Here is an 18,874-nt window from a genome sequence, read left to right on the forward strand (position 1 = left end):
GATGCAGGACTCCTCTTCATGCTGCAGCTTTTTCTGACCATGTGGAGTGCGTTTCCCTTCTTCTGAGCCATGGAGCTCAGGCAAATGTTGTTGACACCCACATGCACAGAACACCACTGATGATGGCAGCTCTAAATGGACAGACCAATGCTGTGGGTCAGTACACTAACTGATACAGGGATAAACTTGTGGAAATAATGGTCCCTGATTTGTTAACCTTTCACTTGTATTAATCTCCACTGTTGTGTTGTGTTACAGAGGTGATGGCGAGCGTTGCTAAGGCAGACTTGGCACTGCAAGATGCAGACAGGAACACAGCATTGCATTTGGCTTGCAGCAAGGTAAAGGCATTTCAGAGACAGGAAATGTTATTTAGTCATTCAGTATTAAAAATGTTGCGATTTTCTTGTGGTCTCAGTGTCTCAGATTTTAAGTTGAAAGTAGTTACCATTCAGATTTTATATTTTTGCAATGTGTGGGACGTGTATGTTTTGGCCCTGGCTCTTGGAACATTTATGTATCACTTTGGACACATCTGGCAGACACATTTAACCACATCATCACATGTTTCACTTGCATCACTAAAAGGCACAATTTGGAGAATGTCATATTATTGTGAACAATAATATTTGCCACACACACGAGCACTGGTCTGTAACTGTCACACAAAGAGCTTTTTAAAGCTTTGCGCGAGATTAACATTTATGTGAAGCTCAGAACGTCATCTCTTTAACATATTGACAAAGGCAGGATTGTTGCACATCTCACGTGGTCACTGCAGATGACTTTGGTACTCTCTGCTCTTCTCAGGGTCACGAGACAAGTGCCTTGTTGATTCTGGAGAAAATCAGCGACAGGAATCTCATTAACTGCACCAACGCTGCTCTGCAGACGTATGTAGAACCTGAAGGTTGCACCTACTGTAAGCAGCAGGATAACCTCCAAAACCCAGTGTGAACTTACTGTAGCACTCTTCTACCTGCAGGCCCTTGCATGTAGCAGCCAGGAAGGGATTGACAGTGGTGGTCCAGGAGCTGCTGGTGAAAGGAGCCAGTGTGTTAGCTGTGGATGAGAATGGTCAGCTTTCATCTCACTGCACTCACACGTACTCTTCAGGTGTAATTCTAATGTGTACTATGAACCCCTTTTCTCCTTTTATTCCCAGGTTACACTCCAGCTTTGGCTTGTGCTCCCAATCGGGATGTAGCTGACTGCTTGGCCCTCATCCTTAACTCAATGATGCCCACCTCGCCCATGGTCACCATAGCAGCTTTGCCCACTCTCTCGCTTACTCAAACAGTCATCAACCACCACCCTATTTCAAACCACATTTCCAAAGGTGTGGCCTTTGATACTCCAGCCCCACTGAGGCCTGACCACGCCTCCTACTGCAGGCCAGAACGTCCGCTGTCCTCTGTTTCTGGAGATGATGAAATGAACGACTCAGATTCAGAAACGTACTGAGGACTAGTGGAACCTCAATACTGGCAGGTTAGCCAGCCACTCAGGAGCCTTAATAGATTACTGACAAAAGCTTGACAGGGCAGTAAATACAAGCAGAGTATTCTTAGGTAAGTCTCTTCAAATCTAAAAATAATCCTCGTCTGAACCACATGCTTGCTTCCTTCAGGTGCATACACAGTGGAAAAGATGCACTAATGTAATAATTTGGTAAAATAAAGAATAATTTGCCACTTTTTTTCCCCACGGCATCACTGTACGACCAGTAACATGCCCAGCGTCCTTTTCAATTTAAAGCAGTGTTTTTATTTTTATGTTGAACTCTTTCTGTTTGAGGATACTTTCTGGAGTGGTTTTAAAGATTTTTCATTCACATTTACTAATGGAGCATCTGGTGAAGAAAAGCTCAGAGGACTGCTTTTTTTTTTCTTTGTTAAGACAGAAACTGAGGGACAATCTTATGGGACCAGCTGAAGAAGCGTTTTCCCTACTGTACTTGAGATTTTATTCAGAGTTCTTTGAGCTTTCACAGCAGCCACTGACTGTCACTCTGGGACACTTATAATGCTGCATTCAAGATTAGGATCGACTTCTTGATTCCTAGGAGAGAAAGTCAATATTGAAACCTACGTATTTATTCCAGGTGGAGATTGAATCGTTGAGAGCGGATTGTGACAGCAGGTGGATGTAAGACCAATGTACTGTACAACTGATGAACTGAATGAGCAGCCCAAGGAATGGATAACTTGCAATGCTGTACTTTCTTAATGTTTGTGTTGTGTACAAGAGACAAGAGAAGGTGGCTGTCACTGTGTGTGTGTGAGTGTGTGTGAGAGAGAAACTATCAAATATTGCCTTTTGAGGAATATGCAACATTCAAACAGAGGATGAATGCTACATGGTGAAATGTTTGTATTGTAAAGATTAAGTAACAGATGATTAAAGACATTTGTTTTGGTTTATTTTATAAGACATAAAACAAATGTGTAACAGCTGAAGTTTGGAGCAGTTCTTAACCATAACACTGAACTTTATTTTCCTGATCCCTCCAAATTTCATTCATTATCCAGGTGGTACATTCGTCCATACAGGCAGGCAGTGACCAGGCCACCCTTCGTGTTTGAATGTTTTATGGTCACTCTCATGTCTGCAGCTTTCTCCAGACTCTCGGGCTGCTCCAGGACCAGTCGGCTTGTCAGAATAGATGGGTACACGTATTTGGTGTCAAAGTTCCCCTCCAACAGGAAGTCCATTTTAGACTCTGCTTCTTCCACTTCCTGTCCACAAGAGCTCTGATCCAACCCTCCACAACGGACTACTGCACAAACCTGTAGATATTTAACATGTGGCAAATAAAAATAGTGAGTTGTCAGTTTTAACCTTTTTAGAAATATTAAAATTCATGTGATTCTTGCCTGCAGTGCGTAACGTCCGTTGACTGTGTGTATTCCTGCAAATGCGCCGAGAGCATAGAGCTCTTTATGGTCTTGCAGTAACCACCTGTACTGCAGGCGGCAGCAGAAAGTGCCGTTGCACACTTTAACGTCACCTTGTGTCTCATTTAAGAGGACAAATGTAAATGTGTCATACATCATAGAGGAGATGAAGGTGGGGTAGGAGGGAGGAGGAGGGTCATCACAGTTGTCTTGGTAGCAGTATCCAGAGTCTGTAGCCACTGATATTGTTGACTCACCACCACCAGCCTCAACCTCAGGTGGCTCCAAAACTGGCACTCTGGCCACCAGCAGCCTGCCCTCCTCTGGGTCTCCTTTCCTGGCGTGGTGGTAGGTGGCAGAAAAAGGGGTGTAGATGCCACTTCCTGTCATGATGAGCCTGTCATTACGAATGTTGACAGCTAGTAGGGTGACATTGGCACCCAGGCTGAATGCCTGCTGAAACTGGATTGAATCCAGCAGGGGGAGCTGGTTCATCCAGGCTGTTGGAAAGATCAACTGACGCACACCCTAAAAAAAAGGCATAAACAAGAAGTGTTGAATTTCAGAGAAGATTTTAAAATGTTACATATATACTCTGAGTGCATATGTGGTTATATTTTATACCCTCTGCACTAGGAGCACTGTAGGATCGTGAAAGAGGATGTCGAAGCAGATGAAGAGGCCAAACTTCCCAGCAAAAGGAGTGTCAAATGTTATGATTTCAGGTTCTGGAGGTGTGTCACAGGAGGCCTCAAAGTATAGGTTGTGTTTGTGGTAGCGTGCCACCAGAAGACCATCTGACCTGTATGAAAGAAGACATATTTGATTCAGAGTTGTAATAATTACTATACTTGGTAGTTCTTGTAGTAGTTTCTGTTATAGCTATTGAAACAAGAAGTGTTAACTTTGACTCCAGGAAATGTTTGGTGTTTTTGGCACTAGGGTCAATCATTTTTGTGGGAATTGTGGAGAACTGGTCTTTATTTAGGCACAAACACATGCACTCCATCTGTGGAGAGGAGGCCATAGAAAAGAAGTGTTTATTTGTCCGCTCCCTTCATTTTCATTTTAAGAGTTAACATGTACCTGAAAGCCACATTTGTGTTGAACTGCCAGCGCCCATCAGGAGGACAGGTGGAGGAGGGGCTGGTCTTCAGGGGACAGGGTTGCAGGTCGGGCATGTTGGCCACCAGGTAGAGGTTGTTACGACGAGCCATACAGCTCAATCTCTGGAGAACCTTTGAGTCACAAACATAATCAAATATGATGAGATTCAGACACAGTGAGATGTTACATCCAACAGAGTAGATGGGTCAGCTCCCCTGGGGCCCTGAAGATAAGAGTGCCCAGTCAAAGACTATCAAAAGTGCTCTTCCTGTACTTTAAACTGGATTCTCATATTCAGAGTATTACAGTAAAGTGGACAAATTATTAGTTCCACTATATGTTTAAGTCAGCACTCTATCTTGTGAACGTAAGTCTAACTTTATTTATCCTGTATATGTTTTCTTTAGGGCAGCACGGTGGCATGGTGGTTAGCACTGTTGCCTCAAAAAAAAAAAAAAAAATCCTGAGTTCCACCATCAGGCCGGGGTCTTTCTATGTGGAGTTTGCATTTTCTCCCCGTGTTTGCGTGGCTTTTCTCTGGGTACACCGGTTTCCTCGCACAGTCCAACGACATGCAGTTAGTGGGGTTGGGTTAATTGGAAACCCAAAATTGCCTATAGGTGTGAGTGCGAATGGCTGTCTGTGTCTATGTGTTAGCCCGGTGACAGACTGGCGACCTGTGCCTGCCTCTTGCCCTAAGACAGCTGGGATAGGCTCCAGCCCCCCTGTGACCCTGAAAAGGATAAGTGGAAAAGAATGGATCGATGGATGTTTTCTTTAGCTTTTACCACTACAAACATTGGCTCAGTAGTCCATGGTGCTGATCAAGAAAAAAAAACATCACAGCAGTGTTAAGCCTGTGGTGCTTGCCATCACCAAGATTGAAATATATGACTGTGAACCTCAGTGTTGTTGTGTCTTTCTGGCTCCATGCATGGATTCCAGCTCTCCTCCTGAGGGTCAGGAATGGTTTCCAGGTAGCTAGTGATGGATAATCGAGTGAAGTTAAATCCATGAATACCATCTTCTGGAAACACCAGGATCTGGGCCCCCTGAGAGAGACGACAGTGAGAGAGAGGAAGATTCAGTAATCTGTTGCAGTGAAAGTAAACACCTTTATACAGGGGAAGAATCAGTGGTTGTTTACTTAGAAACATAATGCTGATACAATATAAAGAATTTCTTGTTTTAAGTAGTACTAAAGGGTGGACAGCTTTTATACCTATTCTGAAGCAGCAATGACTGCTTCAGTAAAAAGTCTGTTAAAAATTGACTATGACAGATCACAGTTTGACAGTTTTCATAAAAAACAGAAAAATGTGACAAGGTTAAAAGAGGTTGGTCCTGTAAGGCTTCTGAACACTGTTCGTCTTCACTTTCTTCTGCAGTCGACTTAATTTAATTCATTCGTTAATTTGAAGGACATGCCAACAGAATTCTGTAAAGGTCAATGAGTAATACTGTTTTAAATATGTGCATACCTGCTGGGCTGCCCGGGCTGCCTGCTCCTCGTAGATATCCAGGTTTTTCTGCATGTGCTGCAGGGCATCGTGGCGGGACACGGGCACGCGCGGATCTGGGTTCAGGATTACTTTGTGCTCGTACACAGCGGCAACATACCACGAGTCTGGAGTGGAGTCAGTTACACCGACAACAGACGCTAAATAAACATAGACAACAGCTATAACGAACAACATCGTTTCTCCACCGTCAGGCACGACACCTATGTGCTAACACAGACCATAAATAAGCGGTCAGAAGTCTTCCACGAGGCATGATGACTCAGACGATAATTTTCTAGTTAAAAAGTGATAAGAAGCTCCTCGTGCCAAACAGTGTTATATCCCCACAAATAGCCCCTGTTACGCTGCGGTTTATCTCGTGACCTCTTCCCCCAATTTTTTTCCCAAATAACTTTATTGGCATGTAACCGGACAGAAAAACGTTAAAGAAATATTAAACATTTATGTAACATGTAACTTTAAGACTAAAGTGCAGTTAAAATCTCAATGATAATAAATAACAAAAATTTTAGTACCGAAAAAGAAAAGTTCATCTATGAAATATATAACTATAGTGGTTTAAATAACCAAGTAACCATCCAATAATACTAAATATTACATATATTTATCGTTTACTTTTAGAATATAGAAATGTTTGAAATGTATGCTTAGATGTTTGTTTATGTGTAAAAATTTTAACTTTCTTTTTCTTTTGCGGGGATGGGGTTCCTTTTATAAATTTAAAGTGTGGCTAAAATAATAATAATAAACATTTACATTTTAACTGAATTCGTTAGGACTGTTTTTTTTTTTTTTACTGAAACATGACTTCAGTGGAAAAAATACATAAACACCCAGCTTTTATTTTGAAAATATCCCATCGGAAACGTCTGCACATAACCGATAAATTCAGCCAGTGAAAGGAGGAGTTATGTTAAAGTTTAGACCAAGTTATGATAATTCAGCTAAACCCAGTTCTTAAATCAAAACATCTTATTACTCATTTTATTATCAGACTCATTTATTATCAGGTAATTTATTGTAGCACAATAATTACAGTTTGGTACGGAATGCTCTGCCAGCAGCCGTAAATCACTACAGAGGGTCGTGAAAGCAGCAGAGCACATAACTGGCATGAGGCTTCCTACCATTCAGGACATCTTCAACGGTGCCTCCGGAAAGCACACAGCATCATCAAGGACCACAGCCACCCAGCACGTCAGCTGTTCTCCTTGTTACCATCTGGCAGATGTTACAGGAGTCTGTATGCTCGGACTACAAGACTCAAAAACAGCTTTTACCATCCATCCGTTCGACACCTCAACTACAACACTGTAATTTGTAACTTCTTAAATGACTGGTTATATTAAAAAGGCCATTTCACAACAGCCATTCACTCTTATCCCAGAGGGGTAAGCACAGGTATAATGTACCAGTGACAAAATTACTATCCCGTTTTTAGAAGAAAAAAAACAACAACAAGCAAATAAATCACAGGGTAAAGTAATGTTTTCATTTTTAAATTAAGCTCCTTCTGTTTTGAGTATTTTTAGAGATTTTGATTAGCATTTACTAGAGATAATAATAATAATAATAATAATAATAATAATCTGGGATTTTTTAAAAATAAATATGCCTAGACAGATGTGTTTAAATGTAAAATAAATTGACAACATCTATAAAAGAATTTCCTGTTGTAAATGTGTAGTGTGGCTATAATAATGAGACAGTTATGTAACTGTCAAAATACATGTAAATGTAGACAATAAGGGTTCATTTGGTCAACTAATTTAGTAAATAATCATTGTGTACACAAACAGGAACATTTAATAAAATGCACGGCTCTCATGATAATATATTTTTCTTTTAGCAAAAGGCATTTTAAACACAGGTACGATAAATTGTTGATAAGTGTATCGGACATACCAGTGAACCAGTTTATCTCAGTGGAGCAGAGCATTGATAAACGTTAATAATTGACTTTGTGTTTACACTGCAAGGACACATTCAAACAGCTGCTGTGACAAAGGCCAATCAGCAGCTATAAAACAAGACTAGGGTCCAGTCTCAGTGTCCACACTAAAAAACATCACCTCTTTGTGTAGCAAGATCGCTTGAGTGTGAGGGATCGTGGTAACAGAATGGTCCCATGACAGAATTTCATGATATATTATGTGACATTAATTTAAAAAAAGCTTCATTATATTTCTTACTGTTGTGTTATGAGACTATTTATTTGCCATGTTTACATCTGAGCCATGGAGTTTCAGGGACTGACAGTCTGATTTGGAAGTTTTTGGAATTTGCTTGATGGTGCTAACGAGAGAACTATTCCTGAAAGAAATGACAAGAAAACTTGTACAAGAATATCAGGCGCATTGAAGAATAAAGGTGGTCATGCTAATTAGTGGCTTTCAAACCCTGCAGAATTGCTTTATATACTGTATTTCAAACTGCAGAGAAGGACCACATTAGTAATACTTGGCATGAACAGTGGTAACTGGAATGGGCTGGCTCTTAGTACATCACTCACCACCATATCTCCAACAAGCACAAAGCTTCATGATACTTTGCCCCTCCGAGGGCCTGACCACACCTCCTTCAGCAAGCAAGAGCACCTGCTGTCTCTGCAGACAGTGAAGTGAATGAGTTAGTTTCAGACCAGGGGCAGTTTTAACACTTTTAACATTTTCCTTCATAACTCACAGGTCCATGGAAATACACGAGTCATCTTTTGACTAAAAACTACACAAATATGTGCAGGACTACTAATATGTTTCCACTAATAAGGACAAAACAACAAAATCTATTTTAATGCACGGAATCAAATAGTATCCATAAAACCAATTCTATTAACCATCTGTCTCTTAACACGAAGCAGTCTTCTTTGTGACCACATTACTGTAGTTGCGTCTAATAATGTAACTTTAAAAGATGTTCAGCCTATAAATTTTAGATGTCGGGTATTGTAAGGTGTGGGTCTCATTTACTAAATGGAGTGTAATAGAGAGTGAGAGCAATCCTGAAATGGTGCTCATAGGTATGGTTAGTTTTATGGGTAATTCATATATAGGCTTTTGTTATTAACACAGGTCATTTTAAAATAAAGTGCAAAAAAAAAAAAGATTTTTGGGGGGGAAATTAAATAAAAATGCACAATTAGCATTAAGTTGCATGAGACAAACATTGTTTAATCAATTTGAATGATTCATTTGAATATTCTCTTCCTTATAATTTGTGCCTTGAGAAAGGAACACCCAGAAAAGATCAAGTAACAGATGACTAAAGACATTTGTTTTCCTTTAGCTGGGACAGACTCCAGCCTACCCTGATAAGCATAAGTAGAAGGGAATGGATACAGATGGAGAACACAGAACAGCTCTTATCCATAACACTGAACTTTATTTTCCTGATCCCTCCAAACTTTATTCATTGTCCAGGTGGTACATTCGTCCATACAGGCAGGTGGTGACCAGGCCACCCTTCATGTTTGAATGTTTCATGGTCACTTTCCCGTCTGGAGCTTTCTGCAGACTCTCGGGCTGCTCCAGGAACATTCGGCTTGTCAGAATAGATGGGTACACGTATTTGGTGTCAAAGTTCCCCGCCAACAGGAAGTCCATTTTTGACTCTGCTTCTTCTACTACTTGTCCACAAGAGTTCTGATCCAACCCTGCACAACGGACTACTGCACAAACCTGTAGATATTTGACATGTAACAAATAAAAGTCAGCAGGGTCCTGGTCAGTTTCTAAAAGTTTATAAATATTAAAAATTCTTTCATTCCTACCTGCAGTGCATAACGTCCATCAACGGTGTGCAGTCCTGCAAATGCACCGAGAGCATAGAGCTCTTTATGGTCTTGCAGTAACCACCTGTACTGCAGGCGGCAGCAGAAAGTGCCGTTGCACACTTTAACGTCACCTTGTGTCTCGTTTAAGAGGACAAACGTAAACGGGTCGTGGAACATGAATGAGATGAAGGTGGAGTGAGAGGGATGGACCGAATCAGGAGAGTGATCATCACAGCTGTCTTGATGACAGCGTCCAGAGTCTGTAGCCACTGATGATGCAGACTCAACACCACCAGCCTCCACCTCTTTGGCTGCACTTTGTTTTACCTCCAGTGGCTCCAAAACTGGCACTCTGGCCACCAGCAGCCTGCCCTCCTCTGGGTCTCCCTTCCAGGCATGGTGGTAGGTGGCAGAAAAGGGGGTGTAGATACCGCTTCCTTTCATGATGCGTTGATCATTGCGAATGTTGGCAGATAGTAGAGTGACGTTGGCACCCAGACTGAATGCACTGTGAAACTGAACTGAATCCAGCAGGGGGAGCGCATTCATCCACGCTGTTGGAAAGATCAACTGACGCACACCCTTAAAAAGCCACAAAGAAGAAACGATGGATATCAAAGTCAATCCCAACAATGTTGGATATATATTCTGAGTGCGTATGTGATTATATTTTATACCATCTCCACCAGCACCACTGCAGGATCATGAAAGAGGATGTCAAAGCAGATGAAGAGGCCAAACTTCCCAGCAAAAGGTGTATCAAATGTTATGACTTCAACTTCTGGAGGTGTGTCAAAGGATTGCTCAAAGAAAAGGTTTTGCTTGTGGTAGCGTGCAATTAGAAGGCCGTCTGACCTGTATGAAAGGATATTTTACGCAGGTCACTAACAGCTCTTTTTCACTGATGCAGTCAGTTCAGGATATATTACTGAATTATATTTATGTCATAACAAAAGTGCGAGCAAAAACATAATCCGAGCAAATCATTTCGGGCACAATGAAATTCCTCGCGCGTAAATTCGACAACTGTGCGCGTGGAACTCTGCAGCTGCACACACAAAGAAGCCATCACACACACGAATGTCTGCTCTGCGTGCGCTGCTGCTGTTTCAATCTGTGGCAGGCAGCTCTCTGCGCTCGGAGAGAAATCCTGTTCGTGCGAATCAACTCACTTTTAACTTTGTTTGAAGGCGGAGCCCAAAGGAGGATGGGTTCCTAATGAGATTATTCAGTTTGATGGACACTTCAGGCTGCTGCGTTAAACCGAGTTACACTGTGGCAACGACAGAAATGTCGTTTTAAGCCATATTTGTTTACAATTTGAAAAGTAAAGTTTGCCAAATTAATTATCAGTCGTTATCGTTGCTGTGCAGCAGTGGAAATACTGACAACTGTCACTGGATTATGACTATGGTCATGTAAAACCAAAATCAACCCGCTTTGCTTGGAGAAAGAGAAATGTTAACTCTAAACCAAAGAACACAATCGCTACAGTCAAGCACAGAGGTGGAAACATCTTGCTTTGGGGCTGTTTGTCTGGGTACAGGACAACTTCACTGTACTGAGGGGGCAATGAACAGGGTCATGTACTGTAAAACCTTGGACGATAACCTCCTTCCTTCAGCTAGAACATTGAAGATGGGTCGTGGATGGGTCGTCCTGACATGACAATGACCCAAAACACACAACCAATGCAACAAAGGAGTGGCTGAAGAAGAAGCACATTAATGTCAGGGAGTGGCGTAGCCAGGCTCCAGACCTCAGTCTTATAGAAAATCTGAGGAGGGAGCTGAAACTGCAGATTGCCAAGCAGGAGCCAAGAAACCTAAAGGATTTCAAAGGTTTCTGTATAGAAGAGTGGGCCAAAGCCCCCGCCTGAAATCTGCAAACTTGGTAACCAACTACAACAAATGTTGTACCACTGCTTGCCAAAAAGGGTTTCTTTGCCAATCATAAAGTTTTGCTTGGGGATAAAATATTTATTTAACTTAATGCCATCAAAATCAATTTATTACTAAATATTTTTTCTGGATTTTTGGTTGATAGTTTGTCTCTTTCCATTCATTTGATTGGATGTGACCAAAATTACACATTCGGCAGGGGATCAAATAATTATTTCCACCACTGTAGTTGTTGTATTCAGTGTAGCTGGTATTTCTTACAGTAGCTTCTCCAGTAGCTACTGACAAGAGAAGTTTCAACTTTGACTCTGTGGTATTTTTGGCAGTCGTGCCAACATTTTTTGATGGAAATGTGGAGAACTGCTCTTTTATTTAGGCACAAGCACTGCATCTGTGGACAATAAGTCATAGAAAAATAAACCTTTTATTTGTCCGTTCTCTAGAAATCCATATTAAGAGTTAACATGTACCTGAAAGCCACATTTGTGTTGAACTGCCAGCGCCCATCAGGAGGACAGGTGGAGGAGGGGCTGGTCTTCAGGGGACAGGGTTGCAGGTCGGGCATGTTGGCCACCAGGTAGAGGTTGTTACGACGAGCCATACAGCTCAATCTCTGGAGAACCTTTGAGTCACAAACATAATCAAATATGATGAGATTCAGACACAGTGAGATGTTGTGAGAGTAGAGTTTTCTTGCCATCACAAAATCTAAATATATGATTGTGAACCTCAGTGTTGTTGTGTCTTTCCGGCTCTGTGCACGGATTCCAGCTCTCCTCCTGAGGGTTGGGAATGGTTTCCAGGTAGCCAATGATGGATGACCGAGTGAAGTTAAACCCATGAATACCATCTTCTGGAAACACCAGGATCTGGGCACCCTGAGAGTGAAACGAAGATGACAGAGAGATATGAGATCTGTTGCAGTAACTTTTGAGTTACTTATTTCTACTTGCTCAAATGTCACACTGAATTTAACAACATAAAGTGATCTGTGTGATGATGTTCATCAGCTCTCCTCTCTGGATGTCTTTTTAGTTGCCTGTCTCTCTCCACGTTTGATTCCATCGCTCTCACTCAGGTATTCTCTCGTGAACTTAAAGTTAAAGTCAGAGTTTTATAAACACATTTACATTCAAACATTTTACATGCATGTATGTACACACACACACACACACACACACACATATATATATAGTTGTGTGTATACAGACATATATACATATAGTTTACGATATAGTCTGCTCCTATGCGTTATGGCAGGACTACACCTCTGGTAGTGACAGTAAACTTCATACAGGGTGAAGCATTAATAACTGTCGACCAACAGCTATAAAGTGATACTAAAGGGTGGACAGTTGTCATATTAGAGCATATGAACATCAATTACCAGTTCAGTAAAAAGTCAGAGATAAAGGAAGCCTTACTGTAAGGCTTTGAATCATGTTTGTCTTGATTTTCTTCTGCAGTAGCCTTAACTATATTAATTCTTGTCCATTACAAGTTCATTCATTTGAAGAACATCTCAACAGAAGTTGCTACAATTCATTGAGTAATGCTATCATGTGACTAAAAACATGAAACACAACATTTAAATGTGTGCATACTTGCTGGGCTGCCCGGGCTGCCTGCTCCTCGTAGATATCCAGGTTTTTCTGCATGTGCTGCAGAGCTTCGTGGCGGGACACGGGTGTGCGGGGGCCTGGGTTCAGGATTACTTTGTGCTCGTACACAGCGGCAACATATGATGAGTCTGCAGTGGAGTCCGTTGGACTGATGACCAATGCCAAATAAACACTGACAACAGCTATGACGAACAACATATTTCTTCCAGTTTGCTTCACACGAGGCATGCCGGCTGTGCGCTAACACACACTATAAGAAGAGGGCAAAAGTCGTCCACGAGTCACGATGACTCAGCTCAATTTTCTAGTTAAGATGTTATAAGAAACTCCTCGTGCCAAGCAGAGTGATTTTCCAAAAACAGACCCAAGGATTTGTTACATTAGCTGGAAAATTGAAAAAAAAAAAACAGAGCAAAACAACTTTATTTAGGACATTACCATACAACAGAAGATTATTTTGTACCATCAAGACTTTAAGTACATGCAAAAATAAATAACAGCACTCAAGGTCAGATGATTAGAAACTTTAGTAGGCCGGGCTCTGTACTGTGATTGACCATGAAACCTGACTGGAACTTTCTAAAAAGGTTTTGTTGTAAGTGAGGACAAAGTTAATGAAGAATGACTTTTTCCAAAACGTATGAAAGGAATTGAAGTTTAGAGATATGTTGATCATTTTTAGCAGAGGCTGAACAACCACCTGCCTGCTTGAAGACAGATGGCATAACACTAGTAGACAAAGAATTGTTGATGATGGAGAGGATACTTGGGCCTATTCCCTCTTTGCATTTGTGGCTGCCATCTTTGCAATTTCTCTTTCAATCGTTGCATTTTCTTTTTTGTTATTTCATTTTCTCTCTTTTCCTCTTCTATTCCTTTTTAAATTTCTTCAAGGGCTCTTGGATTTCCAGGAACTTCTTCTTTGCTGTTTCAGTTTTCTGTTTTACAATGTCTGTGTTATTGTTTACTTTTTGATTTTCCATGTTTGCCTCTTCTAATTCATTTTTTACTTATTTCTGCTCTCTCTGGAGTTTCATTAGTTCCATTAGTTTCATTAGTTTGATGGTCCATGTTTATCTTTCCATTTCCTTTCTCCCCTCTTTCAGTTCTATTTGTACTTCTTGCATTTCAATCTTTGACTCTTGGGCTTGAGTTCTGCCACCTGTTCTTGCCGCTATGCTACTTCAGTTGCTTTCATTGCCTTCTTTATTTCCTTTTTGTTTTTTTTCTAGGGCTCTGTGAACTTCCTTCATTTCCATCGTTTCCTTGTCCGTTGCCTTCTTCACTGTTTCACTTTCCTTCTTTACTTTTTGTATTTCTTTTATCTTCTGCTTCAGTGCTCTCTGGACTTCAGTCATTTTCAGTATTGCTTTTTCAGTTGTCTTCTTTGCTATTTCCCTTTCCTTCTTTGCCTTCTGGATTGCTTTGTTCTCTTTTTCAGTTCTCTCTGAGAAAAGCTCACTTGTTTGAATTTATTTGCAGTCACAGTTTTAAACAATTCTGACAGTAAGCAGCTTTGATATAATTTGACACTAGATATCAGGTTTATGGGATTTTATTTAAAGGTTCCAATGAGGCCGCCTGCACGGCCACAGATGTGCTAGAAGCTAGAAGAGCTAGAAGCTCTACTCACGGAGAAACTTGCTAAGCCTAGGAGGAGACAGGTATTCCAGCCAAAGCTGCCATGACATAACCTCACATACAGCTCAGCCACAAAGTGAACTAAGTTGTTTAGTTAAAGACAGCATGGGACCAAATGCACCGAACCAGCCTGACATTTCTTCCTCTTAAGTTCAATGAATGGATGGAAGTTAAATGACTACAAACATAAAATCATAAAAGCCGCTAGTACCGACACTGGAGTTCCCTGAAACTGACTGTTCATTGTACTGAGCCTATATATAACGCACAGAGCTACCTGAGACACTGCACTGAATTATTCTTTCTATCTTAATGACTCCACCTGGCTGGTTTGAGTTCAGATATTCTGCTTTTTCCTTTCGGTAGATCAAAGCATCTCGTGTTGCTTTTGCTTCCATTTTGATGGAAGAAGAAGAAGAATGCTTCAAAGAAGTGGCATTCATGGTCTCAGTGAACAGTGTGCCAATCGTGGTCACACATTGCACGTGATTTTCAAAGCAGCATGCCTGTTCACTGCAACAGTCAATACATTGATAAAAAACTTTGAAATATATATTGCTGTTTAGAGATGTGTAATGTTAGTGCATGCTAAGGTTTGTTATTGGAAATTGTTCAGTTCTGTTCTCTATTTTGATGACCACCTACACCACACGATGCTGTTTGAAAAAAAATGTTGTTTTCAAACTATTCCTTAAACTATGGACATTAGCTCTAGCTCTATGGACATAAGGCTGCAGGTCTCTTAAGTAAGCAGCACCTGATTCAATTATCAGAAGGTTCAATAAGTCTGGCAGTTATTTTTTTGTGAGTCAGGCTTTTCCTTTTATTACCATATGCACCTGTATAATGAGATCTGGCACTTCACCAAACTGAATACGGAATATGAATTCAATATACCTTTGGGTGCCTTGAAAAGCGCTATATAAATCCAATCCATTATTATTATTATTATTATTATTATTTAGATCGGTAAGTTTACATTTAAAATGAAATTGCAACTTCTTTTGGAAAGAAATTTCCTCATAGAAATAGATGAAATAAGACAATATGTTTTTATTAATGGAAAATTGTTAAATATTTATCACAATGTTTTTATGTTTTCTGTCGATCTTTGTCCCTCCCCCCAAAGACCAGCGTTTGTTCCGAATGGTAAAGTACAACTTTTATTTTGAAAATACCAGATAGGAAACATTAGGGCCATGACCTGGACCCACTTTGCTAAATCCGACCTTTCTTCAGCCAGTGAAAATAGCATTTGTGTTAAGTCTCTAACTTTGTTCTTCATTTGGGCGAGTCATTCAAACAAAACCGGAACAGTTTCCGGTTTATTTTTCATGTTTGACGTTTCTAGGAGTTTATAACCAAGGGCATTAGCATTAGCATTAGCAGCACCCTGTGGTACAATGTCAACAGGGCTAGAGCCGCCAACAGGAGGAGCAGATGCCCCCGTGTCCAAACCCAGCCAGATGTTTAAGAGCTGCTGGAGCTGCAGGCTTATCTCCGGAGGTGGGCTGATTCTGTCCGGAGCTTATGTGTTTCACGCAGCGCGGAAGGTGATGCGGCAGGGAGGACCCACCTCAATGGGGACAGTGGCACAGATCACTTTCGCTGCAAGTAAGTCAATCAGTTTTCTGACTGTTTGCTGCATTAGGAGTCTTTTAATGAACAAATGCGCACTTGTGTTCAAGGTTTGGCTGCCTGGGGGATAGTAGTCATCACGGATCCTGTAGGAAAAGCGCAGAGGAAGACTTGAGGACTCTTTAGAAAGCGTGCGTGTAAATGAGCTCAGGACTGCGTGGGGTCATTCACCGGACACCGAGGCAAAGACACTGCTCTGGACAGCCTGCAGAGACCTGTAATGACAGTGGATGTGTGCTGACGTTGTATGGCTGGACTATGTACTCTACTGCTGGAAGCTGCTGACTTCTTAAATTAAAACAACTATTTGTCTATATGTGTGAGTTTAAGTCTCTTTGTCAGCATCAGACGTGTTTGGTAAACCGTGTTGTTAAAGTTACTAGAAAAAAGTAATCAGTAACTAATTACTTCCCCCAAAAGTAATCCCGTTACTTTACTGATTACTTATTTTCAAAAGTAATTAATTACTTTATTTTTTTATTTTTTTTTTAAAAATTACAATTAAAAACTGTTATCAGTTTTAATCTTAACTTCATGCATCAAGTAAAATTAAATTATATGCACCATTCTCTGTCTCTAATTACCGTTTTTGCGATAGTAATCCCTTACTTGTTACTTAAAAAAAGTAATCAGATTACAGTCTGCCCATCTCTGGTGGTAAATAATGTTGACTCGTTTTATTACCTGCATTAAAGACTATTTATTGTAGTACAAAAATGTGAAACCAATGGTGATGCACACTACTCGTATGTATACTCAGCTCTCATCATTATGTTGTCACTGACTGACCTTTTTCACTCTTTTTAAAATGTCAAAACAGAAAAAGCACGGTTAAACTGACAGTGGGTGCATGAAACCATGCCATTTTGCATCTTGGTTCACTAGTATATCACTGGAACACTACCTGGAGATTACAGTTCAAAACCTCTGCAGGTAGTACACAGTTTGTGACTAAATAGTTACTATAAAAACAGTGAATTAGGTCAAACTGCCTTGATGTCTCAGGACAACCTCCCAAGTATTAAAAACAGTTCAAGTCTTGAGTCGACATGGTGATTATCAAAAAGATTACTGAATTAACTCTGTTTAATAAAGCACATGACCCTGATTTAACTTTAACTTCTGTAGCTTTCTTGTCAGTTGCTGCTCCTGTGTTTGTTTTTCCATACTTTGCATTTGTGTTTTTTGCTGCATGTGGCAGCCATCTGTGTTACTGATAAAGAAACAGTGCCCAAAAGTGTCAGGACTGCACTTATCACTAGAGATGGCACGATACCACTTTTTTATGTCCGATACCGATATCATAAATTTGGATATCTGCTGATACCGATATGAATCCGATATAGTGTTTTTTAATCAACAAAACTGTTTTTTAAATATCTTGCTGCATTTTGTATAAGTTCATACTCAAGTTTAAAACAACAACTACACTAAAGCTATTCTGTTATACCTGTATGCAAAAAAAAATATTTCATAGTTCAGCAATACTGATCAATCTAATAAACTTAAACCTACACCATCCTCCCTATTCTGGTATTTTAAAGAGTACTTAGCGTAAATATTAAGCAACCTAACTAATAGGGTTCCAACTCCCAGCAACAACAAAAATAAAAAAATAAAAAATAGGGAACCACCCCTCACGCTCCACCTCATGATGCTTAATCGACGTAATCAACCTTAATTTGATGCAGTGTGAAAAAAAATGCACAGAAATCAATTATTTTTCAAGAAATATTAAATAGATTCAACATCTTTCTTCATCAAAATTGCAGACTGCACAGATGGTACCTTCCCAAAGGAAAAAGTACTATAGCTTACTAGGGTATATATATTAGACTTAATAGTCACTATATACATTAATTGACTTCTATTCATTTTACATCAAATTAAAACTTTGGGTGTCAGATAATTATTTATTAAAAGCTAGACGTTTTAAATGAGAATAAGAAAGAAAAGTATGTCTTTGTGCCCCCTTTTCCCTGTTCATGCCCTATCGGCCCCCCTGGCTAAACTTTGCTAGATCCGCCCCTGCACAGTTACCTGCCGTCAGCTACGTAGAAAAAGATCCTCGAGTAGAAAGTAATAATAAATAAATTCTAACAACAGCTGATCAAGCTTAAACGTGCTGCTGTTGTTCAGCCGCTGGTTTCCTCTTTCTGGTGCAAAGTGGGACAAAAACAAACAAGAGACACGGACTCGCGACAGAAAAGCCGATCAGCTGATCATTTAAGCAGTTTCATGATTGAAGTAGCAGCAGGAGAGGCAGTCGCTTGTTAAGCTTAACGCAGGAATGCTTTACATTCAGAGATGGACTTACACACTTGCTTTACTTCTCTCGGTGATAACTTTGTCGGAGATGAAATGCCGGGTTGCTAGCGAAGCTCCAAATGCTATCCAGACCACCGACAGGTCCCGCATGCCACAGCCGCTCTATCACGTGATGCATACTGCTCCGACGTGCTAACGTTCTGAGGTGAGTTATGGCGTGTTGCAAGTTTTGTGAGGTGCTTTCGTGATATTTAATGGATCGGATTACATTTTTTATTTTTCTCCGATATCCGATCCAGTAATTTAGGTCAGTATCGGACCGATACCGATACGTAATATCGGATCGGTCCATCTCTACTTATCACACTATAGCAGCTCACACAGAAGCTCTTCACACCTGTTGCAGGACTTTCCAATTTCCAGAGCACCAATAAGTCCGCCTCATGTGACTGATCTTCCAGAAGCTGTTAGGAAACCCTTCAGCAGTGTGAAAAAAAAAATAGCA

At 40.5% G+C, this 18,874-nt stretch overlaps 3 protein-coding genes across 4 annotated transcripts in view; 1 reads left to right on the forward strand and 2 right to left on the reverse strand.

Moving 5' to 3' along the window:
* ankrd28a (ankyrin repeat domain 28a) overlaps positions 1-2,459 on the forward strand; it is a 21,649-nt gene extending 19,190 nt beyond the window's left edge. For both annotated transcript variants that reach the window (XM_082521227.1, XM_082521226.1), the window contains exons 25-29: positions 8-156; positions 259-341; positions 811-893; positions 986-1,077; positions 1,166-2,459. In XM_082521227.1, the coding sequence (XP_082377353.1) occupies positions 8-156; positions 259-341; positions 811-893; positions 986-1,077; positions 1,166-1,464 (706 nt within the window). In that variant the 3' untranslated portion in view covers positions 1,465-2,459. The remainder of the gene's footprint in view (positions 1-7; positions 157-258; positions 342-810; positions 894-985; positions 1,078-1,165) is intronic.
* Positions 2,401-5,894, reverse strand: LOC309698646 (biotinidase-like). Its single transcript, XM_082521231.1, has 6 exons — positions 5,486-5,894; positions 4,907-5,056; positions 3,984-4,135; positions 3,522-3,699; positions 2,877-3,425; positions 2,401-2,789 (listed from the first exon to the last, which is right to left on the reverse strand). Exons 1-6 carry the CDS (start codon positions 5,699-5,701, stop codon positions 2,517-2,519), a joined length of 1,518 nt encoding a protein of 505 aa, XP_082377357.1. The 5' UTR covers positions 5,702-5,894; the 3' UTR covers positions 2,401-2,516.
* A 3,027-nt stretch (positions 5,895-8,921) lies between these two features.
* LOC309698655 (biotinidase-like) lies at positions 8,922-13,119 on the reverse strand. The gene is made up of 6 exons (XM_082521241.1): positions 12,805-13,119; positions 11,929-12,078; positions 11,671-11,822; positions 9,977-10,154; positions 9,297-9,881; positions 8,922-9,204 (listed from the first exon to the last, which is right to left on the reverse strand). Exons 1-6 carry the CDS (start codon positions 13,048-13,050, stop codon positions 8,932-8,934), a joined length of 1,584 nt encoding a protein of 527 aa, XP_082377367.1. The 5' UTR covers positions 13,051-13,119; the 3' UTR covers positions 8,922-8,931.
* Positions 13,120-18,874: the final 5,755 nt, after the last annotated feature.

This window comes from Aulonocara stuartgranti, assembly GCF_965226115.1.
Source record: "Aulonocara stuartgranti genome assembly, chromosome: 22".
In the NCBI taxonomy this organism is placed as follows: Eukaryota; Metazoa; Chordata; class Actinopteri; order Cichliformes; family Cichlidae; genus Aulonocara; species Aulonocara stuartgranti.

Excerpts from the sequence above, each read along its gene's own strand:
- LOC309698646 (XM_082521231.1), bottom strand. The coding sequence starts at position 5,701 with ATGTTGTTCGTTATAGCTGTTGTCTATGTTTATTTAGCGTCTGTTGTC. Across the intron at positions 3,700-3,983 it reads AACACAAATGTGGCTTTCAG|GTCAGATGGTCTTCTGGTGG; the intron begins GTACATGTTAAC and ends TCTTTCATACAG. Across the intron at positions 3,426-3,521 it reads CAGTGCTCCTAGTGCAGAGG|GGTGTGCGTCAGTTGATCTT; the intron begins GTATAAAATATA and ends CCTTTTTTTTAG.
- LOC309698655 (XM_082521241.1), bottom strand. The coding sequence starts at position 13,050 with ATGCCTCGTGTGAAGCAAACTGGAAGAAATATGTTGTTCGTCATAGCT. Across the intron at positions 10,155-11,670 it reads AACACAAATGTGGCTTTCAG|GTCAGACGGCCTTCTAATTG; the intron begins GTACATGTTAAC and ends CCTTTCATACAG. Across the intron at positions 9,882-9,976 it reads CAGTGGTGCTGGTGGAGATG|GGTGTGCGTCAGTTGATCTT; the intron begins GTATAAAATATA and ends TGGCTTTTTAAG.